We start from the raw sequence: 26,500 nt of genomic DNA, 5'->3' as shown, positions 1-26,500 counted from the left end.
CATGCACACAGAGCTGCCATTCATGGAGCAGAGTAATTCCTGCAGAGAAGTGTGGCTGTGTGGCTCATTTTCAGGTCAGGGAGACTCTACAACTGGAGATAAAGGGTGGTTGCATCCCATCCTTCCTTGCCACATCAAAGGTTGGCTGTTACAAAATGGTTTTCTCACTGTCCTCAGCCACAAAAGGGCAGGGAGCAGTGGAGCTGCCACGTCAGCTGCACACACCTGTGACACCTGGCTGAAGGGGTTCATAAGAAAACAGCCTTCACGGGAATCCCCAGCCCTGACACAAGCCACAGTGCTCCCTGGGCAAACACTGCTTCAGCAAACAGAGAACAGGTCTACTGATTCCCATAGTGCAAAGGCCGTTCTCTCTCAAGCAAGAAGGCTCAGAACCATCAGCCTCAGAGACAGTAATACTAAGCTTACCCACCTGCTGCAGAGACAGCCCAGGGTCCCTCCATCCCCAGCATCGCCCCCAGAGACAAAGCTCCAGATCCCCTCTCTAAAATCACCCAGTGGTGCCTGTGTCAAAAAGCTCTCCATTACTTTAACTGCTTCTTATCAGATGCCCTTTTTGCCAACACCTAGTAAACGTGACCACAGAATTAGAGCTAGAAGAAAAATTTTAGAACTTCTGCTCTAAAATGTACATTTCATGGTCATCTCAGAACTTGGATTGATGTCAAAGAGCAAAGATTCACACAACCAGGGAGGCAAAGTATATTTTTGATTGTTTCTCCAACAGGGGAACAAACACTGCCTGCTCCAAAGAGATCTGATTTGGGAGCTGCTGTAATGCCTGGATATGGGTTGTACCAGCCTGGGGCTTCTGGTACTTGTATCACTCCACGTCAAAGCCAGGTGAATGCACACCAGCAAAATATTCAGTGTCCCAGGCAGAGGAGCAGCCTAGCTAACAGCTCCAGAGCCACGGCTTTGTGTGCTTTGGCTCAGGGCACACATCAGGAGAGCACTGGCTTGGACCAAAAGAATGTCATTTGAAGGACAGATCCTTCCAATATAACTGCAAGCATTTCAGCTGCACTGAAATTTGGGGTACATGCTGGAGGTGCAGGGTAGGACTGCATCAGCATTTGGAGTAATCTGCACATTACCTCCTTAGCATTTCTCAGAATGTTGCCAGTCTTGCACTGGTGTTACCTCCCTGATCTTGCAATTCAGGCTGCAGAGCTCAGACTTCTCAATGCTGTGCGCAGGGAACCCAGCAGCTGGGATCTACCATCCTTTTGGTGGAGGAAAAAGGAAACTTTCATTTGGGACAGAGTTAAACTGTTGCTGTAGGCGTGAGGTGGCTGAGGGACGTGCAGGTTGAACATCCAGATGTGAGCTGGGTGACCCGAAGCGATGCGTGCCACAGGCCCACATGGTGCAGAGCCCAGCAGTGAGCAACTACCTGCAGGACACCAGGAAGCAAAGGAGAAGTCCAAGAGCAGGAAGGGATTCCTTAGCCCAGGACCAGCTCAGTGGGTAGAGGAAGGGAGTCCCCCCAGCACCAAATAGGACCATGAGCAGGAAGGGAGCACATTTTGCCTTCTCTCACCGCGCATCAAATTAATGCAATAAAACTGACAGGAGTAGGCAATAAGGAATGTAGATATTTTTTTTTTTTTTTAAACTTAAGTCCCTAAGTATGACAGACTCCAACGTTTCTAACCTTGGCTGCAGTGTTTGCAGAGTTTGTGACTCTTGGGAGAGATGAACTATGAAATCCCACAGGATCTTCCACATTCCTGCAGCATAACATGCCCCAGCCACAAGCTCACCTGGCAAACAACAGAGCCCATGAACCTGACAAACAGTATCTCTTTAGTTATAGCAGATGAGAGGAAATTGAGACAACTTCGGCTGAGCACACAATCCACAGATAACCACACTCACTCCCATCCTGCACACAGTACACAACGCCAGCTGACACTGATGGAGTGTTCTAGGAGGGATGAAGGCATCACTCAGGCTGCTCCAGCCCCACCAGGGAGCTGAGGAACTCAGAGAGTTCCACACAGCAGAGCCCAACCCAGGCCACCAGATCTCCAATAATGTCCGGAAATGGGAAAAAGGAAACAGGTCCCTTGACTTTGACTCACTGCCAAAACCATCCCATTTTGGGTGGAAACAAATTCAGCCCCAAATGCAAGTCTTACAGTTGTCACTTCTGGGTCACAAGAGAGTGATAGAGAATTTCTCATCTGTAGCTGACTGTATCCCAAAAGTTTATCACTAGTGGTGCCATTCTTCCACTGCAGGAGCTCATGGCCACCAACTGCCCTTTCCCCAAGAGGCCTTTCTCACTTCTGACCCTCGCAGACCTTTGAGTACAAGCCTTTCCCCATGGTCTACGGAAGCCGCATTAGCTTTCACCCACCCTAATGACTAACCCCACTGCTCCTGCACTGATCTGCCCCTGTATCACCTCCTGCTTCCCCAAAGCTTCCAGCTGCATGCACACGTAATGATTACTGGTTTTACCATACCAACACAGTTCTGAACATTCTGAACATACCATTCTGAACACAGTGAAGCAAGAGCCAGGTTTCCCAGGTTCTCTCAAACAGAGCAATGCTTACAGGAGATGATGCTGAGGTATAAACCCAGAGTTTTTAAAGCATTGGTTACACATTACCACCATTTCCTGTCTTTTTAGGTTTTCAGGCCAAGCGTTGCATCACGGCAAGGCAAGAGCCTCTGAGGGCATCTGCTCCAGTTGTTCTCTCTTTGCACCTCTCTCTCCGTCATTAATAACACATCTCTATGTCCTTGACCAAACAAATCCACCATAGCTGCTCTGTTGTGCTGTGCAGGTTTGATGTCAGCACCTGGCAGCCCCTCCACCTTTGTCCCCATTACTAAACCATCTGTCTAACTACCTCCTATGTCTGCCAAAAAGTGCCCCAAAAAGCACCTAGCTGACTGCTCTGATGACACGTCCAGAACTTCAAATTTACATAGATACAGACTGCCTGCCATGCCCCGAGCCCTTACGTCCTCTGCAAACTGCTCGTTCAGGTGCAGATTCCCTGCACAAAAATGGGAACCTGAAGGGAATTAAAATTCGCAGTGCTCTGTCCTGGGATACTTTGGGAATTAATTCTCCCATGGAACAATCCAGGATATCTTCAGTGAAGAGCTGTGCACGCTTACACAGTATTGCCCCTTACAGCAGGGGTTCAACTCAAAGAGAGAGCTGTGCTAAATGTGCCCCTGCCAGCACCTGGGAACGGCCTCATTGCCTAAGGATGCAAATGGGAGCAGTGCCTGTGGGACCACACAGTGCAGGGATGTCCCCTCACACACCCAGGGTGGGAAACAAACCCAGGCAATGTCATTTCTGTAATGTTTGCCCACAGGATCTCTTGCCTGGACAAACCAACATCAAGCCCAGATGCAAGCATTAATTTGCTCAGGTCTGTAAGTGTGCTCACTGCAGCAGGCCAACGAGTATCTGCTGGAAAGATTTTCTGTCAGAGCAATTTCCCCAGAGAAACACCAGTGTCTGCAGATGAAAACTGCCAGAGAAAACAATCGATTTTGCTAGCGCTTTTACAGTAAAAAACTCAATGAGCTCTTTGATTTTAAGTCAGTTTGGTCTGAACATGTTGGGCTCGAATCAAAAAATCTCCAACAATGCAATAAAACCCTGCTTTGCAGTTTCCTATCGGTGGGATACTTCCGGAGCAGGGAAGGGCGTGAATGCAGTCCTGGAGCACACTCATACCCCAGGACAGGTTCCCTGGGGGCTGCTGCTTCTCACCACGCAGGGGATGCTCCCCATCCCATGCTCAGCGTTTCCCATGCAGGAGGCTGGGTGCCCCACTATTTGCAGGACCTCAAGACGTTGCAAACTCACAACCTGCTGTGTCTGTAAGAGAAACACCACTCCTGCTGTAGGCTGCACCAGGTGATGGAGATCAGTTTGCCATCTGGCTGTCAGTGCCCATCATGCTCAGAATTTGAGGTTTGTGAGTGATTTATTTACACGTGATTAGACAGGATGACTAGCAGCAGCTCATCTCATGACATATCATTTTCCCTGAAGGCTGGAATATTCTTTCTTGTTTAAAATAAAGAAGCAACTCCTAGAGATTTTGATACCTGCTTCCATTTTGGATTGCATTGGATCCAAATGCAAAAATGTCACCTTATGGTGCAAAATATCACTCTAACCCCCTAAATGAGAAAGGAGCTAGAGCTCAAGACCTGGCAAAGCACTATTCCTACAGCAAACGCCAAGCCCAACAGACTCCCTTACAGCTCACAGCAGCACTAAGTGCATTAAAGCCCATTGCAGATGATTTGCAGGTAAGAAGCATTGGTACAAGAGCTTCCATCGACACTTAGCTGTGTCACAGCAGTGTGAGGGACCTGTCTGCTCAGGTCACAGGGACAGAGGGGCTCAGGCAATGACCAGCACCAAGCCCAGCCCATCAGCTCCATCCCAGGACAATATGCTGCTGACCACTGGCTGCAAACTTCAGGACAGGAGAACATCAAAAGAAGAAATGTCCATCAGGGTGACATGGGGCATAAGAGGGCATCCACACGAACATCCTTCCCTTCTGCACCCTTCCTCTAAGCTCTCTAGCTGCTACAAGTTGTCAGGGGTGGGCAGCTGGACAATTACATCAGGACCCAGACACAGAGCACTGCTGCACTCCATCTGTGAGACCATGAGGGTGCCAAGGCCATTGCTGTGCTGGGGATACCCTCCCACAGCCCTCAGGTACAGCCAGCTGCTCTCTGTGGCACAAAATCCTTGCAGGTAGAAACCCTCTCATTCCCACAGACAAAGAATGTGGGCTTTGTGTGAGGTGATTCACAGGATCATGGTTGTGACTCAGGGGACATCACAGCCCCATGTGCCAGTTCAACACAGGGGTGCAGTGCTGGGTCCCAGCCCCAGCTTTTGTTTAGCAGCAGATCAGGCCACAAAGCCCCCGACTGCAGACATAACCTTAGCAGCACAAAGCAATGCCCTCCAGCCCAGCAAGGTATCCAAGCTATGCCATACCTACATGCACAGGACTGCCTTTGGAAGGGACTGTCCCCTCCTTCCCACCCATAGGCTCCTTCATTAACCCAAGCTCACATCCATGCAGCCCAGCATCTGCCCTGTCCAGCCCACAGGGTTGTGGTCTGTAGGTCACAATTTCCCAGCAGTGCTTGTGGGGGCATCAGCATGGCACTGTCCTGCCTGCAAACCTGCTGACTCATTGGCACGTCCCAGTCCTTCTGCATCTCAGCTTCCCCTCTTTAACCAAATGTGCCTGTTGCCAGAGCCTCCGACAAGCCTAGAAATTAACTAGCACAGCACTGGGTTTGAGCACACACTGCTAGGTGTGGCTCTAGGCTGCCTGCCCTGAAATGCCCTGGGCAGACAGAAGGAACAAGAATGGTTTTACAGAGACCATAAACGGGGCCTGCAGGAAAGAAGAAAGTTTCACATTTCATATTTCAATCAGCAGAATCACAAGAGCCAAGGCCACTGCAGCCCATCAGGAAAAAGCTACACCCCTCACTACTTCTCGCCAAAGAGGAGCCTTCTCCTCCCACAGTCCCATGAAATGCAGCCATTGCTCATTTGGTTACTTTAACTCAGGGCCCCAAAAAACCCTAAATTAAATGTCAGGCTCCAAATGCATTTTTCCAGGCACACGAGAAGATGCAGGAATGGGATCAGCAGGCAGACACTGGTCTCTGTGCTGAGCAGGCAGCTCCTGCCCAACCACCCTGAGAAGAAATAAAGACAAGGAAGGAGCAAGGGTGGACCTTCAGCAGAGCTGTTGGTGCACGGTTACGCAGCCAGCTGACCTCTGGCCCCACTCCCACCCGCCCAAGGTGAACAACTTCCACCTCGGGCGTTTTTATCCAACTTTCACAATAGCTTATTATGTTGCGTGGCTGCTGAGCAATGTGTGCCTTTTCTCCTCGGTGCCCTGGGGATCTTTCCCAGACCCAGATTTCCACCCTGAAAACACAAGGCCTTGAAGCCAGGAACAAACTGAAGTCAGTTGAAAGGAAAAATAAAAATAAATATATAAATATATATATATATATATATATATAATATATATATTAACCTCAGCACCCAGTGATTAGGGAGGACCAGCCACTGTGAACCAATTCTGCAGTCTCCTTGGCTGCTTCCCAACACAAAAGTAACTGTGTCAACGTCTGAATGATCTCAAATCCATTTAAAGCATTCAGCCATGCACGTTTTTAGAGCTACAATTGTGTGTCTCTTACACTGGGCTTCCTTATTTTATTTGAGGGTTTCAAAGCTGGGTGCTTGAAGACAAGAAGAGGAAGATGTCTAACAAATAAAGTGAGAACAGCTGTCACAGAACCCTTGGGTGAAAAAACTCCAGGAGAAATTGGAGGGGAGCAGCAGTGAGTAAGGTACACAGGGGAAGAGAAAAGCAAGCCTGTCTTGGGGCTACCAATCTCTCCCAGCTCAGATTCCTCTTAGCAGCCTCTTATTAATATATTCTGGCTACGGCCATCATGTTTCCTTTCCAGAACTCTGACAAACTAATAAAAAAGGAAGTTAAAATCAACCAGCTCCAGCAAAAAGAAGCAAGTTGTTAGTACGTGTCCAGCTCCTACTGGAAAGTTAATTTGGAACAGCAACACTCACCTCTGCAAGGTACAGGATGCAGAATTTCCGATCTTCCGAACCTACAAAGAAGAGAAATCAGGATCAGAATTAAGCTACAACTGCATTTCTGCGAGCAGAGACACTGCAGAGGAATTGGCTAAGAGACAACTTTCAATGAATATTTATTGTTGTCATCCCCCAGTACCAGGCTGTGCTCTGGGAGTGATGTATGCTGCATCTGCAGGACCATGCGCCACACGGGCTGCACTTGCATGGTTTTCTTGCACGGGCTTACTGCACGACCACAGATCCTCCCATGAGTCCTTTTGGAAAGAGGTCGGACTTGCTCGAAGGCCTTACCTGGGCTCTCCTGCCTCATCTCCCACAGCACATGCAGCCCAATCCTTTTGCAGGTACCTGGGCACCAGGGTCAGATTTCGCTACACTCTTATAAAAGCTTTGCTCCCAAGAGGACTCACGAGAGCAGCTCCCATTCCTACATCCTTGCTCATTCTCAGCTTTTCCCCTTGAGCCATTATAAAGGGCGGCCATAGCTCTGCCTGGTGCTGTTTGTCCCATTCTCCATCACTGCCAAGAGCTAGGGCCAGTGCTTCTCTAAGCAGATGGAGCCAAACCCCAGGGCATGGGGAAGCAACAAATACAGGGCATAAGGAAGAGCCCAACCTGCTCCACAGGGCTAAGGGCTGCTCCCCAAGCTGCCTCACAGGGCTTTGGGAAGGGAGATGGTGCTGGTTGCTTCCCATCAGGAATGCTGTGCCAAGGTCTGTCCTCTGCCTTTGCTCCCCACCAGCAGGACACAAAGCTCCCCAGCCCCAAGAAAAGCTCTAAGGGCACATCACCTCACAGGAGGACACAAAGCCAGCACAGAACAGGGCCCCTCAGCTCCAAAGCAGGACATCCCACATCCAGAGCCAGCTATGCCACTGCAATGCCCCCCAGTGTGCCCTGCCAAGGCTTTGTCCTCGCTAGCGTGCAGCACTGCCGGGCAGCAGCTTTCACAACCTCTTTAATGATGTTATCTCTGCCGTGAGATCAGCCCTGCAGTCTGGACATGGCTGCAGAACCTATCTGAAGCACGAGCTCTGCTTCATTTCAACATCCTACGCTGTGCAAGCAATGGGAGCAGGCTCTGCATGGTGGTGGAAGTGCCCCACTGCCAAGGACTACAGCACAGCAATCGACACAGGGCCATGACCACCAAAGGGCCACCTGAGTCCCTGCAAAGGCAACACGAAACCCATGAGCAAGTGCTCATAGCCATGTGTTGGACAATTCCAGCTTCCCTTTGAGGAGAGCAAGCAAGGCGATGTTGGAGTGTAACAGCCTGGGGTAAGTGCCCACTCTTTGAGCCTCTGGGCATTCCTTCTGGCTTTCTGCAGTAAGAAGCGACTTTTGGTTTCAGGTTGATGCCTCATGACAGAAACTGGATTATCTCTCAGAGTAACCTGATCCATTCCTGCCCCATGGCTGGGCTGGTTCAGCACAAGAGGAACACGTGGTTTATTTTAGGAGTACATCCCCTCCCCAGCTAAGCCCTGCACACTCATGCTGGCACAAGGGGGGGTGATACACAGCTGCCAGCACACAGTGGCTGTCAGCACCATTCTGCCCATCTGCTCTGTGCAACCAATGGAAAGTACCCTCTGTTTGCAAGGCTTAGGTGGTGCACACCAGGAGTTGGGTCAAAAAGACGGGAGTAGGAAATTGGCCCTGCCCCTTTTTTACCATCTCCTTGCACATTAGAGGACACTGACAATAACCATGGCAAGGGCACCCTGCTCCCCAGCCTGCTCAGTGAGGACAGCACTGCATCTAAGACCCAAATTTTGCAGACCAAAGCCCCAGAAATCAGAGTCTGGACCTTTGAATGTCTTAAAACTGTTTGCTGCAGGACACAGTGCACCGGGATGTAGGAGACAACAGATCAGTAGCACCCAGCCTAGGGATGGGGCTCACAGGCAGGGTGCTCACTCAGGCTGCTACATGGGATCTCTCCTCCCTGTCCTCAAGCCAAGCACACCCACCCAGGGGCTGAGACCACAGCAAGGCAGCAGTGTTAGCATGGAAATTCCCACCGCATCTAGCAAGGAAGCCAGCCCTGTCGCACTGGAAACATTGGCCAGTGTGGTGCTCATCAGCCATGCTCAGCTTCTAAAGCAGGAAGACAGAGCATTGTAAAGCAGATTATACTGATTTGCTTTCGCACAGTGCGGTGAGAGGCAGAAACAGGAAACATCACAATGGTCTTCAGTGTACCGGAGATGTCTCAATTGTTATACTCAGCAATACGCCTGTTCCTATTAATGTGCCATTCAGTTATGAGGAGACCAACAGAAAACTCCTGCCAAAAGGGACAGACATCTCTTTGCTTGTTCCACCCGCCTTGAAGCAGCCCTGCCCGAACTTGCCTCAAAACTGACCGTGCTGGATTCCTGGTGTACAGGGGGGTCTGGTGCGGCACAGGCAAACATCCCCTTCGAGAGGCTCGTTGAGCTCCTCCAGATGTGATTCCAGTTAAGTTATTAAGGTAACAAGGAAATAAGCAGCAGAAAACTGCTCACAGAACCCAACGATCAGCTGGAGGCCAGGAGGCACACTCTCATGCTGACCTGCAAACACACTCAGTGTACAGAGCTGCTGCACCACAGGGTGAACGCTGGGGAAGACATTTTCTTCCATGAGAACAAAAGCAGTGCAGCAGCTTTGAGAGCAGCCAGGAACCACACGTGCACTGGAGCAGATGCTGACCAACAAGCACTTCAGCAAGGAACAATTTCTTTTGTTCTTTCCTTGTTAATAAGCAGTGCTGAGAACAAACTCAACAAATCTCAATGAAGCTCAAGGGCTTTTCTAAACAGCTTGAACTCTCCATGTTCCTTTTTCTCCTCACTGCCCCCACCAAATATGTTAGGAAATGAATCTGGGAACAGAAAAGTTGTTGTAAATGGGTAATAAGAGATGGGCAGCCCACTGTGCCATTGCAGATCCCCAGTACAGAGGTTTCTATGTTGTGAGGCACGCAGAGAGTCACAGCTCCTTGCCAGAACTATTTGCTCCACCGGGGAAAATCATGGAAAAGCAGACAAGCTCTGGATTAATCTCTCTTGATCAGAGCCACAGGACTGCGAGAGATGTCAGTTCATACAGTCACAGAGTAAGGTTGGGCTGGAAGGAGCCTCTGGACATCTCTATTCATGCCCCTGCCCAAAGAACCCAGGTTGCAGCGCTCAGTACCACGTCCATTGGAATCCCAAACATCTCCAAAGCTCTTTGGGCAACCCAGGATTTGACCACTCTGGTTACAGAAAATCTCTTCCTCTCATCCAATCATGGCTTTTCTTGCACAGTCCCCAACGATGCTGTCTGGGCTTGAGGAGGCAGCAGAGCCCCCGCCCTGTGCTGATAGATCAGGCAGCTGTACACAGAGCAAGCCCATGGCCAAACAGCCACGGCACCAAAGAAGGAACATGATGGGATTGGAATGGGGCCAAGAAGTGGCTCCACTATAGGAAATAGGATGTGGCAGGGCAATTTGTTCGTTCCTCTTTTGACCCTAGGTAGCTGAGGTCATCTTTTGTACAGCCTCAGAACTCAAAATAACTTAATTCAAGCCACCCGCTGCCCTAAGAACCCTCAGCTGGATGTGAAAACACAACCAAGGCAAAGCAAGCAACATGCAGCCCACAGCCTCCCACCAAAGGCCAGGGTTTGTTCTTTCTTCACCAACGTGTGCTCATGGGGGAGGGATGCCAGTGAGGGAAGCTGTGGGCGGCTGAAGGAAGAAGCAGTGAAGTAAAGGTCAGTAGGGCTCAGCTCCTCTCAGTTCTCTCAAGGCACTGTAGGGGTGAACCTCAAAACTTCACTTCCCTTTGCAGCCCCCACTGCAGGCTGGGTGACAGCAGCAAGAGGAGCAGCCCAGCCGAGCAGAACTCTGGGGAGCACAGCCCAGAATCCCTGAGATAGGCCTGCAATGTGCTACCAGGGCACACCAGGGGACAGAGCTGCTGGGGACTGGGTTAATGTTGGGCTGGGAAGGGCGGTGCTGGACTTATAATCCAGCACAGGGAGGTTGGCAGCATGCGTTAGCCAGCACTGCTACAAACTGGAAGCAATGGGATAGTGGTGTGCTACCCTGCCGTCTAGAGATCCTTAACCATGAGCCCAGAAAAAGCCCCAAACACCTCCAACCACTGCAGCAAACACTCACCCTCCTGGAGCTTGACACTCTGCAGGTAGAGAGGGTTCCTCAGTACATTGCAACATCCAGGCTCGTCCTCCTTGGTGAAGAGCAGCAAGTCAGAGTAGACGAAGAGAGTCACCTGGATAGCAGAAGAGCAGCAAAGGAGACGTTATGAGGAATCCATCTCCTGGCACTCAGTGCCTTGGGAAAGGCCCTGCATGCCAGGGAGATGCACTAGCCAGCAGCAACCCAGGCCCCTGCCCTAAGGGTGCTGCATGCCACGGGGTATCCCCAGCAAGCCCCACACAGGGTCCACTGCTTGGTAGCCACCTCCCAAGGCTTGTGCAGTCCCGTGACAGGAGGGGTAAACCTGCCCGACAGTGCAACGTCGCACAAACACACCCCCTCTGCTCTCTCGTGTCACTTCCCATTTACATAAGTTACAAATCAGGGGAGCAGAAGGACGGAATGAGTTGCCAACTGATCTCAGCACATTACAGAAACTGCAGCCTAAAAGCAAATGCGATTCCCCTCAACGTGCTCAGGAAGGGGCTCCTCACTGTTTTCACTCTTTGTATGTCCAGTTTTACTACCTTTGAAGAGGAAAAAAAAAAAACCCACTTAGTTTTTACAAAAGCAGAACCCATGGGAACGTTTGCAGGGAACATACTTGATACTATTAAACCACTTTGAGAGATATAAAGCAAATACTGCACTGCATATCTGCCCAGCTCTATGCTTGAGCAGTGACTCAAGTGCTGGAAACTGGGAGCTTCTCCAGTGGAATGCGCTCACAACTCAACAGGCAGATTTTGCTCTGGCTCTTGAGGTCCCTCATTTGATCAGTAGAGGTGATGGTGATTCTTAAAGTAAGAACTAGCTGCACTGCAGATCCTTGACCCAGCAGCCCCATGAGATGAGTGACACGAGTCAAGGGCTGAGCCTATCCTGCTCTGTAGCACAAGCTTGGGGCATGCAGCAAGGCTCAAGCTGATGCCAGAAAGTGGCTGCAAGATGCCAGTGGGCACACTGGATGCTGAATGCTCTACAAAACATCAACACATGCTCTGTTCTGGTCACAAGACACAGCACACGAGCACACAGCTGCTATTAACCACTCCTGGGGATGCCCCCAGACATACCCCAGCACAAAGGGAAAGACGCTTTGCAGCAGTGAGCAGCAACAAGGAGTGTTCTCTGACCTTTTAGCAACTTACTTGCAAAAGCAGAAAAACACCCAGCATCCCACAGGCTGGCAGCGCTGCCACCAAGTCACTCCTTGAAAGGTGACTTTGCTCAGGACAGGGGCTGAGTCACTGTTTATGGGGACACACAGCCAGCACAGCGTGTCTCTGCCCGCCGGCTGACAGGCACGTGTCAGAGGGGACAAACTGGGCAGCAGTTTATCACATGATGCTGAGACTCGCGTCAAGGCAGTGCATTCAACTTTTCAACCAAAATCAAGTCCTTGCCACAAGAGTTCTTGCTCTGCAAACTCATTTTTGCGGGATTCTTAATAAACAGAAAGCTCCCACCACAACTTTAATGGGCAATTAAAGCAGGGAGCATCTGTTTCTCTCTGTACCATTTGGAAAATCCCTTCCCTTGCTCTCAACACTGTTGTTCCCCCTCTTCATTACCTCTGGCATTATTACAACTAAAACAAGCACAAAGTGCACCATAAACTTTCTCTCATGCGTTTCTTGCTTCACAAGATTCCCGTTCTGGGACACATTCAGTGCCATTCCAGATCTCTCAGTGTCAAAGAGATGTTCAGGGTTTTTTGACAAGAGCAGTGAAATGAAGGAAACAGAAGCATGACCAGCAAGTGATAAAAGTGGAAGTGGAGGAAAGAAAATGTAGACCTAATGCACATGGAACTTTAAAGGGAAGAAAAAGGGACAGAAGGATTAGCAAGGGAGAAAAAAAACTGCTTTGAAACCAAATAGACTTAAATGGGGAATCATGGACACAATCACATAAAGAAGCATTTGCAGGTAACATTGTGCTTTAACGAGAAGATGGGACTGATTGAATTCAGGATGCAGAAAAGATAAAAGCACAGCTGGTATGGGTTAGGTTAGAGCATCTCCATTAGATGCTGCTTCCTGGAAGACATCTGATTTTTGAGCAGCTCTGCACAGCAGGGGATGTAAAGGGGGTTATAGAGCTTCTGTGAGCCACAGGGGGACAAAGCAAGGGCCAGGACTCAGCAGATCCCTCTCACAGAGCTGGAAGTGGGACCTCCTGAAACGAAGCCTGGGTGAGCCCCTAGTAGCAGCTGTCAGCTGGTGTGAGAGGGGAGGGCTGCAGGGAGCATCTGGAGCTCAGCCTGGGGTGGGCATCACGTGTCTGATGTGCCTCCAACAGCCCCTACGACAGATATCTGGTATCTGCCATGTGAAATCATAGGGCTCAAAGAGTAAGAGAGCAAACAGAAAGGAAACAGTGCCTGGATTCATCCGGGAACAACACAGAATCCTCCAGTGCTGCTCCTGGAAGAGTCAGAGTACCACCGTCTGTTTCTCAGAACTGAGTTTCATACCTCAAAATGAGACAGTAAACAAATGGGATGATGAAAGGGCTCCTCTGAAGAAAAGGATAAGCACACTTGCGTCATTATTCGAGCTGAAGGCCACACAGCTGTTGTCATACAGACTTTTCAGTGGCTGTGAGCAGACTTTACAAAAAATCTGTTTGTAGAGGTCGGCACTGGTGTTCATCTGTGTGAGTTCTGCACCACGGCAAACCACAGAGCCCCTTTGGCTCATAGATCTGACTCTTCCTACACAGTAAAGTTGTTAAATCATTGTTACTGAAGGAAGAGGTACATTTAAAGAGTCTCCTAAAAGAAAACAAGAGAAAACGAAAGCCAGGAGATAAGGTGGAAGGCAATGAGTCGGTATGCTTCCCCAAGATGAGAACAGAATATCACAGAGCCCTGCAGAAGGAAGGTCATCACCACACCTCATCAAGAAAGCATGGTAACAAAAACATGATGAAAAGGTGTCTGCAAATTAAGCCTTGCAGCCCAAGTATCTCTGCATTCAAGCGTAAGAATAGATACCCCCATCCTGTACACACAGCAAGCCATTGCCATTGGGGTTACAGCAGGGAGGAGCTGGCACCTTGTCACTGCAGCAGTGTATCAACAGAGACACCGCAGGATGGAGCATGCAGACCCTGCCTGCTGAGCCAGGCTGCATTCCAAGACATTTTCCTTTTCTCTTGCTGTGGTTCTGCAGCCATGCCCAGCAAAACAAAGGGAGATCTTCTGCAACGAAGTTGTCAGATACCAAAGGAGAACAGGACGATGATTCCCTGCATCGCTGGACAGAGAATGCTGTCTGCAATTGGCCAGAGCAAGCCCAGATATCTTGAACACACATCTTCTGATCCACACACACTTTGTATATGTTTATCAGCATGGGACCTCCTCCGACAGAAATGGGTGCAATCTCAAAGACAAAGTCCAGTTAGAATAGTATGAACTTAATGTGCCCAATTTGCTGGGTCAAGTTAAATGGATTAAACTGCCTTTAATTTTCTTCAGATTTTCCAGATCTACACATATTTTCATAATGCTCTTATGTGCCCATCCTCTAGGAAGCAGATATCTCTGCTGGGCTACCAGACCACAACTAACATAGCTCCCCACATGCAGAGTGTGAACAGTTGTATTTGCTGCTCCTGTGATCACACGCTCCAAAGTCACAACTTTCTGGGCTGCAGCTTCACAATGGCAGTTATTCACTTGGTTTTTGCAGAGACCATGGGATTAGGAGCCCAGGAACAAAAATAATCAAGCTCCCACAAGCTTAGTATGTTGGCATTTATCAGAGCCACCATCTAACTGGGGAAGTGGCCTAAGCTTTGCAGAGGGAGTAGGTGCGTGCTGCCAGGCATGGTGATTTGGAAATGGGCACAAGCTCCGCAGGTCAGGGAATCTTTACCACCCACAGAGAGATATGGCAAAGCCTTTGGGCCACTGCTTTACACACTGTAGCCCTAACTCTCTAAGCACGCTCTATTGCTCCTGGATTTTGACTTCCAAATGTGTCCACTCTAAAGCATGTTTCCTTCTAAGACATCCCAACACTCTATTAACCCACAATGTGCTTAGACTCTTCTACCACCTCGTGCATTTTTGCTGTCAAGATTATCGGCAATATACTCAGCAAGGAGTTCACATGCTCAACTAGAATTCAATGAAGACACGTGACCACACTCACCAAAAGCAGATCCATGGTGGTGCAGGCTCCAACTGTCAACCTGGAACCTCACCTTGGTTAACTAGAATCAAAGGACCCAAAGGGTCACGCACCACACTCAAGCATCAGCATAAGCAGTGGCTCTGCAGATGAGGAAATGATATCACCTGAGAATATAAAGAGGCAGTAGAAATGAAAGGACAGAGCAAGAGGAACTAGCGTGGTGAGGTAGGAGGTAAGTGCAAGTTTCTGGTTTCTCACCCAAAGGAAACTGTCTAAAAACAGATCATGAAACATCTGTGCCAGAGAGTAGGGTTTTCGTTAACCCACTGTGTAGGCCAAACCCACCCACCGAAACTGGGAGCTGTCAGATCCAGCCAGGGCTCAGAGTGACAAGCATTTGTATTCAGCACTTGGGACAGAAGACCCTAGACAGGCCAGTCCCTGTTCCCCAGGGCTCAAGGGAGGGCTATCCTGACCTACAGACTTGCCAGGATGGCAAAGCAAAGAGCTGAGAAGGGGTTGAGTGCAATGTACTTTATAAAGGTTCCTCAGGGCATCAAAAAATTGCCTCCAGGTGCAATACAAAAACATCAAAAAGGACAAAGCCTGCATCCAACACCTTGCACATCGTTGTCTGCGTTGTGCTGGTTCCTCTGGCACTCTGCAGGTTGGAGGGATTTCAGAACACCATAAAAATGGGAATTGCAACAAAGTCTAGACAGGATGTGATTAAGGCCTGAATAAGGATTGCCCCAGTGGTAAGGTCAGAGAAAGGACAGATCCTGGCAAACCTCCAGAGAGATAGGTTGTGTCCTTCAGGAGATGGGAGAGGGTTTGCTCAGTGACAAGGATGCACTGCCAGACATGGAAACTACCAAGGGGAAAAGATTTTGGTTCAAAAAAATAAATATGACACAGCATCTCAATTTCTAGCCCCTGCACCCAGGCTTTCTTCTTTTCAGCCACTTGGGCAAAGCAGAATGAGATGCAAAAAGAAGTCCTGTAAAGTGTAGAACTCCAATTTGAGGGGCTGCAAGGGAAGCACAGTGAGAAATGGAAAGTCATGTGGAGCAAGGAAGAAAGGACTCATGAGAAACGAGACAGCAGAGAAGGGAGGAGTGGGAGTAAGCTGAAGTCCAGTGAAAAGAGAAGTAAGAGTCCTTCTGCATCAGGGAAATTCCTCTGTGGCCAGGCCACCTGGGGTCTTGTTGGCCTCAAAAGTTCATCCAAAGCCCTGTCAGGACTACAGCAGACATTTTTGCTCCACAGGAGCACATCAGTCCCTCAAAGCTCTGCAAAGCCCTGCAGTGAAGCTGTGACACACCACAGACAGGAGGCAGCCATTCCCCCAGAAACACAGCTGATTGTCCTGGTGTCGCTTCCTACAGCTGTTGGCTCCTGGCAATACTGGGCTCAGCACCACACCTGGGTTCACACTGAGGGAAAGGCTCCTGCCTCCCAAAGCAGTCTGCCACATGCTTTCCATTCACTACTTCTGTTCATTTCACTGTGCTTAGTCACAGCCTCTTTCCTTGTCCCTTGGCATGCAGAGTTACAACAGCCTCAAGGCACCATCATTCTCAGAGGTTGTCTAGTGCTCCTGGCCACTGTAGAGCATCCTGCCCTTCCCTGGCAGCAGCTCCAACTGGGAAATCCTCTTCCCAGCTGCACACTCACCCTCCTCAGGGCATCATTAGCAAACAGAGAACCCTTTCCCTGAGGCATCCTCCTAACCCTCTCCGCAGCTGGGTCTCCAAAATAGCTAATGTGGCCATTGGGCAACAGAGCAGCACACCTCCTGCAAACATGATCATCCTGAGACTCTGCTTCATCTACCTTCAAACATCCTTGTACATACAAACATGCTTCACCCAGGCTAAAAATGGCATTAGTTACTCAGACATAGTTTACATTTGGCTGCTTTTACAGACCTCTGAGGCAGACCTGAAAGTAAGGAACACAAACCCACATAGGAGAAGTATCCTGAACACAGGCTGGCCACCATATTTCCAACCACCTTAGCACCACTGTGCTACACAGCCATGTGTTTTATTTGTTTTCATTCACACACGCACCCTGATGAGCAAAGAGGAGCAGGACAGGCAGGGGAACAGTTTTATCTACAAATCAGTGACAAGTTTCCTGGTGAGTGATGCAATTTTTCATGTAATCAAGCAGAAAAAAAGAATTAAGACAAAATAAGGGATGAATTACATGCTGAAAGCCAAAGAGAGCAAAGAAAGTCCTTCAGCACAGTCTCGAGAAGCTTTCTACTAGCCAGCAATGCGATATGTTACAGGGATTCTGCTGTCAGCCACCCAGAAAACATTACACAAACTAAATTACTCAAATGAAAGTTCCTCTGTGGCTCTGTGAAGATGACACGCTGTTCAGTCCAACTAAATTAAAGCATGTGTGTTCTATGCAGTAGATTCACTGACAATGCCCCAGAAGGCACTGTCACTGTTCAGCACTGCTGAGCAATGCCCAGCTGAGCAGTTCTGGCTGCCCAATGCACTGTGCCATTCACTGAGATACCTCCCCTGTCCCAAATCCCACAGTTTAGACCTCACTGCTGGATACAAGCAAAGCCAACAGAAATGCACACAACAGTACAAACCCTGCTGGTTTGGCTGTGGAAAGCTGTGACATACATGGGTTCAGCATGTCACCAAAGCTTAGTTGCTTCCCCAAATTTTTAATATCCCTCCTAACATAGAATTATTTGAGTTGAAAGAGACCTTTAAAAGTCTTCTAGATCAACTCCCTGCACTACAGAAAAGAAGTTGAAATAACACAGTGGAGAAGATTTCAGACAGGACCTTTAGGAGCTAAACTTCTAAAAAAGCCCCATAATGCATTCTATGGCTAGATCTCTACACTGGCACAAAATATTCCTAATTTCCCTCTTTCTAGATCTGCCAGAGGATTGGTCGTGTGCATTTTCTCCTTCATGAGCATGAAGAAAAAGGTGATTTCCAGCAAAATAAATAAATAAAAATAATATACAGCCCTGACATTTAGTTTATCCCAGCACAATTCTTTCCAACTACAAATTCTTTCCAACTATCATACCAATAAAAGTTCAGCAAAGAAGTGCATTCCCCTTCTCAATCCACCATATGAGTCTGCAGAAAAGCGAATTTAGAAAGCTCAGGCAGCACTGAAGTAGCCTTACCTGGATAGTCCTGCTTCTGCTCTCGTGAAGCAGCAGCTCCTCTGACAGAAGCAGAGTCCGGGCTGGGTTACAGAGATCTAAGGGCTACATTTGAAATGGAAAGAAAGAAAAAAAAGAAACACTCAAACCTTCCACTGGAAGTGCGGTTTGCCAGAAAAACTTTCCAACCACCAAACCCACTTTGTCTTCACTTTAAGCTGTAACTCATCCAGGGAGAAGTCACCCTACGCTGCATTCAGAAATACACAAGTCTGCAGTCCAGCTATGCAACAAAAAAGAAAACCTTACATTTAACATCTATGTTAGGCTCATCTATAAAAAGACAATAATCAGCTGCTTGCTTCTTGGTACATTAACTGCTCTGCGCCACGCGCATTATGGGTGCTGTGCAGCAGGAAGCACAACCACAACTGCAGCCCCTTAGGTTCCCACGTCCTTTGGACAGAATATTTGCTGTGTGGTTCTGTGGATTACTTTCACAGCAAGTTTAAGCAAATTTAAGGCTTCTGTCCTTCCTCATGTCACATCCTGCCCTCCAGTCAGCACCTCCAGTGTTCCCCATTTAACAGCAGACAATAATGAGAGCATGTTGGTTGTGTAGCTGCTGCCCAGCCCTCTGATATCCTGCTGAGCAGCAGGGCCAGCAGGCAGGAGACAGGTACACAGCACAGGGGCTGTGCAGCATGAGACTGCAAAGCAGGAGAACTAGCTGCTGCAGCAGCAGAAACAGCCCAGGTGCAGTCCAAGACAAATTTCGCAGGGGAGTGGAGCCCAGAGTGCTAATTGTGTTCCTGCTGATGAACAGATGGTGCACATGGCCATGGGCAACAAATGTGCAGCTCCCCGGCCTAGGCCAAAGTAACAGACATCACAGGTTTGAGCCTACAGGAAACGGTCTGAGCTGCTAACAGGAGGGCTGACAGCTTCCCACAGCTTTAGATGCTGTATCCATCAGTAATGCACTCAGATTACAGAGTCAAAAAAGACATGCTGGGGTTCTGGCCCAATGAAGAACAAAAATTACACCAAATTAAGGTGTAATATTAAGAAAATCATTTGTGTAACTGGGGAGTGAGAATATCTTCTGTCAAGACACTCCTCCTGCATCCTTGTCAAAAATTCTAGTGCAGGCCACTGAGTGGAATATAAAACCTTTGTCCACACACTAATTAACAGCATGGAGAACTCATACTGATCTGCAATTATAAAAACCTGCTTGCCAAAGCCTGGAAACTGGGATATCTTCCCCTGATTCAAACAAGCACCCAAGAGCCAGACTGGAAAGCTGAAAAGGGAAAATCCAACAAAGCATCGCTTGGGCAGAACACAACTCCCCTAAAGAAAGCACCTGGAACTGAATCCAGCCAGCCCCAGAGGAGAGAACTCAGGCTGACCTCACTCACTGGGAAAGCCAGCACAGACCCAAGAGATGGCAGAAAGCTCTGCGCCGTGCGTCAGATCCGCATCACATCGCCTGCAGCCACGCTTACCTGCACAAAGACAGGGAACACCAGCACTTTGGGAGCCAGTGTCACGTATGTGCCATAGCTGGAGTGTGGGATGTGTGGCCTCACTATAGTGCAGTTCTGGTAGTTCCCATAGCTCTTCACTGTCTGCACAGTCTTCATCAGCCTGGATTTTCTCCCAGACCCTGTGTGTGACTTCCCTTTGCATCCATTTCCTGGACCGAGAGAGGAAGCAGCAACACAGAGAGAATTAGGAGCATTCCTGCAGAGCTTCTGCACACTGCCAGCTCAGCTCCTGCCCTCGCAGGCTGGAGGAGGGCACAAAGAGCCCGAGAGGAATAGCTGGAGCCTGGAGCTGCAGGAACATTCATCACTCTGCTATCAAGGTCTCTTGGGGACTCATGAAATAACAGCACTGACTTCATTTCTCCTAATGCAAAATGAGATGCCCCTTGATGCTTCTGCACAATTAAGAGCTATTTTCTTGCTGGGCCCAGGACTTCACCCAACAGCAGCAAGACAGACAGACAAAACCCCAAATTCACAGCTGCCCCAGCATGCCTTCCTGTGTTTGGGTGTGCACAGTGTTCTGCACAATTTATGAGTACAGCACAGTACTTCAGAGAAAGCTGTGGTGTGATTACACGCACCTCTCTTTGCAGTACTGAGTGTACAAAACAAGAAACACAGAACCCCAAGCACCTTAATAGCTTTTTCTCAAATCACACAAATACCAAGGAGGATCCCTCTCCCATCAGGAAACTGCTGCCCACACCACCAAACCACGGCCAATCCCTTTTCAGGTGGGGGAAAACCATCCATGACTAATTCAGGGTGAAAGTAAAACACTGGAAATTTAAACCCTGGGACATTTTTATCCACGGAGCTCCTGCCTATACTGAATTGAGGGCATGGGAGCTCACAAAGTGCAGAAATGTAATAACATGGGGAGCAGCTGATGCTTTTAATCACAGCTTTCAGAAGGCATTTAGACTGGACAACAGAACAGAAGAGATAAACAACACTCATGAGCATGGGATCTACCCATCTCCTTCCAAACTGCCTCCAGGGAGTGATGGTTACTCAGCCATAGAGAGGGATTTACAAAGGATGACCTCACCAGGCACGAGGCTGGCATATCATCCTCCACAGTTCTCAGCATCACATTTTGGTGCTGGAGGAAGTCTGAGCAGTCTGACTGGCTTTTCACTCTGTCCCACTCCACTGCAAAGAGCTATTATCTCTATTCAAAGGAGGAATTACATGGAAGCTGTGTGACACGGCCTCAGCTGGGCAAGCACCGCTTCCACTTCCCAGCAAGCCAATGGCAGCTCCCACAGCCACACCGTGCCCGCCAGACTGCACTGCTCAAAGCCAGCTGGCACTGGGTGCTATGCCACACTGCTCCCAGAATCTCTAACGTAAATAACAGTTCCCTGATTGAAAGTATTATGGATTATCCTTGATCCCTGCTGGCTGCTGCTTGGGTGAGTCCTTCCTACCCCCATTGCTGGGAATTCATTGCCGTTTGAGTTTCTAAGCTCTCTGCTCACAACCTTTGAATACATCCAGAAAGCTTCCACCAGTGTTTTGTCACCTAGCACACTTGGGTCACCTGTGCTGTCTTAAAGCTCAAAGGAAAAACTTCAGTGGAAACTGGATGTCTCTCTCTAATCAAATATCCACGCTCCAATGAAACACTGCAGATATTCTCCCTCCTAAAGCTGATGAACCAAAGCTGCTGAGATCCAGCAGGCAGACCAGGAGAGAAGACCAGCATCAGCCCAGGACTCTCACTCACAGCAATGTCTCAGGGCCATGCTAGTGGGACGCCCCAGCTCAGCTACCAGGAGCATTCCCTCCTCCAGCCTCACGTCCTTCTGTTCCTACATAGCAGCTTTCAGTGAGGTGCTTTCTGCCTTTGCACAACAAAAACCCATAACTTCCTGAGCAGAATGGGCCAAAACACTTCTGAAAATGGAGCAGAGCAGATAGGGTCTGGTCCAAAGCAAACACATGAACCTACCCAACATTACATGTTCCATGAATTATTAGGAAGCAGCATGTTTATTTTCAGATAAATGCCAGCAGAGCCAGCCCATACTCTGCCAACTTGGCCCCACTGTTTGCTCTCATTGCCTGCATTTGGGGCTGAGGGGAGGAGGAGGTTCTCATGACCTAGAGTGCTGTTTCTACCTCTAAGAGCAATACTTCTGGTATTTTCTCTTTCCCCTTTCTCGTGGTTGTGCTGCCAGATAAAAATCAAAGCACGAGAGACTGTCCAACACAGGACAGATACAATCTGTCTGGGCCATGCAGAGTTTGATTTTCCTCTTATCCCTAAATCACCTTCTTTCATTAGAGGCATTCATCACCTGCATAAGTCCCATCTTCTGCATGGTGGCTCCTATCGTTACTGTCTGCCTCTGTACTGCTCAGGTTAACCACTGCATTCCTCTCTCTGAAGGCTTATCTTTAAATAAACTGAAAATAATCATTAAAAATTACACAGGGAAGAAACTCGAGTCTTTAAAATTATTACCCTTCTGTCAGAACAAGTCCCCACAGCTCAGCTCAGCAGGGAGGAGCTGCAGTTACCCCAGCGCAGAACAGTCCCTGCAACTCAAGTGCAGAAAATTCATCCATCTGCAGAGCTGCAGGGCTGTGGCCATCCAGCCACTGAGGCCCCAACCCCACACAGCTCCCTCACATCCCCACCGTGGCTTTGCCAGCCCCACACTTCACCACCCCTGAGCACTGCCCAACCTTTACAGGCTACAGAATGTTTTCTACGTGGAAATTGCACTGATGGCTGTTCCTGCACCAGGGAGGGACAGCTGAGTGAGAGACTCCTTCCTGAGAAACCATGGAGAGGAGCTCAGCTCTGCCAGGACACACAGCTAACCCCCAGGGCATCCTAAAGATCAGAGCACAGGCACCGCCTCCCACAGCTCCCAAACCAAGGAACAGGCCAGAGGTGCTTCCGCCTGGAGCTAAGCATGCTGAAAGTTGCCATTTCTTTAATAAAGTCAACAACACACAGTGAACAGCCTGGCACTACATCCAGGCTCCTGGGTTGTTTCTGCCCCTGGTTTCTCATGCTGAGTGGCAGTCATTTGTTGATACCTGCCTCAGCAAGACCTCATGTCAGCCTCTGCTCCCCGTCCCGCAGCCAGGATTCGTGCAGCTACCCCCAACCCTGCTCTTCCTGCAAGTCCACATGCACCCAATTTTCCAGGAAGACCCAGCAGATTCATTGCAGAAAGCGTTAATGCTTCCAAGGATTTTCAAGGAAAGCTGGCCCAGAGACCATCAGAAACCCAGAAAATTAACATTTCCCAAGTCTTGCACTTCAATCTGCACTGCTCTTTGCATAAATTCAGCTCATGGCCAACCTCACTATTAATAAAGTGAACTGTAGAGCAGGGGGAAACAATGTTAGCACCCCCAGCTTGTTGCATCCTGCCCGACAAAGGAAACATCACAGACAAACCCACAAACATGTGGGGATCTGGCACATCATGAATATTTAGCACTTTCACACTTCATGCTTTTCTCATCCCCAGTGGAAAGTTCCTGTCACCTGCCATCCTGTGAGCTCCCAGAGACCTCGCCATGAGGCAATGACACCAGCAACTGTGCTCTCCTCTGGGCATGGTGGCAGGGTTCTTGCATTTATGTTTGATCCAGAAAGGGGGAAGGTGACAGTGCCTGCCAAGAGCCACTGTCCTCAGAATGTAATGGACTTGGTTGTAGAGCTAGGAGCAAGGATTACTGGGTGCTGGATAGACTGGATCTGGCTCTGCCAAGTGCTCTAAGCAATGTTTTCATCATATCAGCAACTTACCCTCAGTAGCATTGTTCTCCTGGTACACAGGCCTCAGCAGCTGCAAGACAGAATCCAAAAAGGAACAACCACCTGAGGCAGACTTCAAGGCAGACTTCACACAAACAAACAGTAAATTTCAGTGTGCCAAACTCAAAGCCAGATGTGAAAATCATCTTTGCTCTGTTACTATCAGAACATGAGAGAAGTGGTTTGTGCTGCACAGGGGAAACACTTTCCAATCCCCCATCCTGTGCATGAACCCTGGGAGGAGGCAGCAGCTCACTCACCATGGCTCTGCAGCCTTAGCAGCAAATGCTTTAGAAATAGAAAGAAAGGACACCCAGGGACACAGCTTAGAAACACAGCATGTGCCCTGGCAAACATTTAGAGATAGCGTCTGAGAAGTCTGAAGCTTGGGTCAAGTCAGAAAGCAGCAAGCACAATCATCACCTCATGCAGTAACATGAGTGTGGGGATGGAGGCAGCCCTACCTGGCTCCCTGGGTTCAGAGGTGCAAGGATGATGTAGTTCTGGTCAGCAGCAGAGGGCACATGGGACAGAGAGGGCATGGTGTTCTGGCCGCGCTTGCCGATCTCCGTGTACCTCTCCCAGCTGTTCGGCATTAACCCATCACTCCCATCATACAGGACATGGCAGCTCTGTCGCTGCTCAGGTCGCGGGGGCACAGTGCTGTTTTTCTCCCGCTTGTTTGGAGGGGACTGCAGGTCGTAGGCAGACTTGCAAGATGAACGGCGGATCATGCCATCAGGTCCAGACTTGACCTGTGGGACGAGCCTCCAGACCAGCAGGATGATCTCTGTGGGACAGTTCCTGGAAGAGATGGGGCAATTCAGAGCCAGAGCAGCAGGCACTGAGGCATTCTGACAGCCACCAGCCTTTCCTTCCCAGTCCCTGCATCCTTTCTTTTTCCCCCTCCAAAGACTCCTTTCTCAGCTTCCCACATCCCGCAAACCCTTCCGCTTTCCACAGCCATCCAACCTTCCCGCTGTTGTGCCCTGGGCTCCATCAGGCTGCTCCCCCCATATGCCTGCACTGATGCTTTGGGTGAACACTCACCGGATTTCATGTGCCAGCTCCACACACTTCCAGTGCTCCACAGGCCGCTCGTTCAGCTGCAGCACTGTGTCAAGCTGCTGCAGACCAGCTTTTTCTGCAGGGCCACCTATGGAGAGAAGGGATGGGTGACTGTCAGTCATCTGCTGGACGCAGAGCTGAGAATACCAGTGCTGAGGGGACACCCATATGGCACAGCTTCCGCCACTCCCTCATCCAAGACTCAACTGTTTCTCCTAACAGAGCTAAGGTTCTTCTTCACTTTAAGGACAGTGTATTTTTGAGTCTTGAATGTATCACTGAGGAACTGATTGAAATCTGTTAAGTCCAATTTCACAGTGTCTGAGTGCAATGCTTTCCTTGTCAGTTTGCTGTGTTAAATATACACTGCACAAATAATACTAGGAATTAGGTATAAGTTAATGCATCATTCACGTTGGAACTTCAGAATGTGAACAGATGGATCCCTGCTTCCAGTCTGCAGTCCAAACACACTGCTTCTCCCAGAGAGGACACTGCCAGTAGCAAAACGTGGGAAGCCAGGGAGATTTCCTGGTGTGCAGTGGGATAACAGAGATGCTGAATCCATCCTGGAGGCTCATACTAGGAGGATCCACTCAAGCAATTAAGGCCCTCTGCAATTCTGCCCCCCTCCTGCGCCAGTCTGGCTCCACTACATACTTTCCATAGGTCTCCCAGTCAGATAATTCTCAGATTGGAGAGAACAAAATTTCTGCATATCACTGCAACACAACACCAAAATAACAATACAGCAGCCTCTGTCCTCTTAAGATGCAAGGGAGAATTCATAGAGTTCATCAAAAGGGACAAAATTGAGCTGATCTCTTACCAGAGTCCACTGCCTGCACACGGACTGGGGAATCACAGCAGATCGTGAAGCCAAACCCATCACTTCCTCTAGGGATTGTGATCTGAAAAGAGACAGCAGGGTCACCCTTTATAATAGGAAAGCACCCATGCATGTGGTCAGTGAGCATCCCTTGTTTCACCCACAGCCTTCAGAAATGCAGGTACACAGCATTTCTAAAAGCAGCTGCAGAGCCCGAAGGAACTATACCAATGAACACTGTCACTCTGTGAGCCCTACTGACAATGGGACTCTCCTGTTCTGCAGCCAAGAGGATGAAAAAGGCAGTGAAAAAGGCAGTGAAAAACTACGTGAAGTCAAGCCCAAGACCAGCAGAAATGAATGACGCAAGGTGAGCACATGCAAGTCCTTCTTCATGACTCCTGCAAGCATAAGGAAAAGTCTATCAAAACACTAGAAAGGAAAACCTGGCAACTTGGCTCTGATGCTTACTTCTAGTACAGCTTCTCCAAGCAAGCCACTTAAACATTTCTTCCCCAGTGGGGCAATACACAAATAGCAGCACTCCTCTGCTCCAGGGGAAGCTGTGAGAAGCAGCACACTCAGCCTGCCAGGCACCAGCTGGGCGGACTCTGCATCACCCTGTTAGCTGAGGTGCGTTTCTCTTGATGAGCTTCAATAGGATGGATGCTGTGTTGATCTAGGCTCATTTCTCCTCCTGATTCTAGAAACAATTAGATTATTAACAAAGTTGTATTTTATTTTTATGTTGGCTTCCAGCAGCAGCTCAGCACAACAGTTCCTGCAAATACCTGATTATCCTCAAGATGTTTGTCAGAATTCCTGTTTTACTGACAGAGAAAATAGAAAAAATCTGACATGTATGACCTGAGCTATTTTGAGAACAAATAGAGAGGAGAATCCAACTGAAGCAGCCAAGAACTGCTTCCACACTCCTTTACAGCATGAGGACAAACCCAGTGAGCTTTCCTTTCTTTGCTCTCTGTCCCTGTTTGATTGCTCTGCAAAAAAAAAAAAAAAAAAAAAAAAAAAAAAAAAAAAAAAAAAAGTTTTAAAAGAAAAAGTGTCTTTC

General features: G+C 48.9%; 1 protein-coding gene across 2 annotated transcripts in view; it reads right to left on the bottom strand.

Annotated features, from left to right (window-relative positions):
- RGS3 (regulator of G protein signaling 3) overlaps positions 1-26,500 on the bottom strand; it is a gene marked incomplete at both ends in the record, with an annotated part of 63,556 nt that overhangs the window by 22,892 nt on the left and 14,164 nt on the right. For both annotated transcript variants that reach the window (XM_079544860.1, XM_079544861.1), the window contains 8 exons: positions 6,656-6,696; positions 10,845-10,956; positions 18,210-18,293; positions 19,700-19,890; positions 23,523-23,562; positions 23,996-24,335; positions 24,582-24,687; positions 25,429-25,510. In XM_079544860.1, the coding sequence (XP_079400986.1) occupies positions 6,656-6,696; positions 10,845-10,956; positions 18,210-18,293; positions 19,700-19,890; positions 23,523-23,562; positions 23,996-24,335; positions 24,582-24,687; positions 25,429-25,510 (996 nt within the window). The remainder of the gene's footprint in view (positions 1-6,655; positions 6,697-10,844; positions 10,957-18,209; positions 18,294-19,699; positions 19,891-23,522; positions 23,563-23,995; positions 24,336-24,581; positions 24,688-25,428; positions 25,511-26,500) is intronic.

This window comes from Tetrao urogallus (genome assembly GCF_951394365.1).
Source record: "Tetrao urogallus genome assembly, chromosome: 19".
In the NCBI taxonomy this organism is placed as follows: domain Eukaryota; kingdom Metazoa; phylum Chordata; class Aves; order Galliformes; family Phasianidae; genus Tetrao; species Tetrao urogallus.
This window is presented reverse-complemented; position numbering and strand designations above follow the sequence as displayed.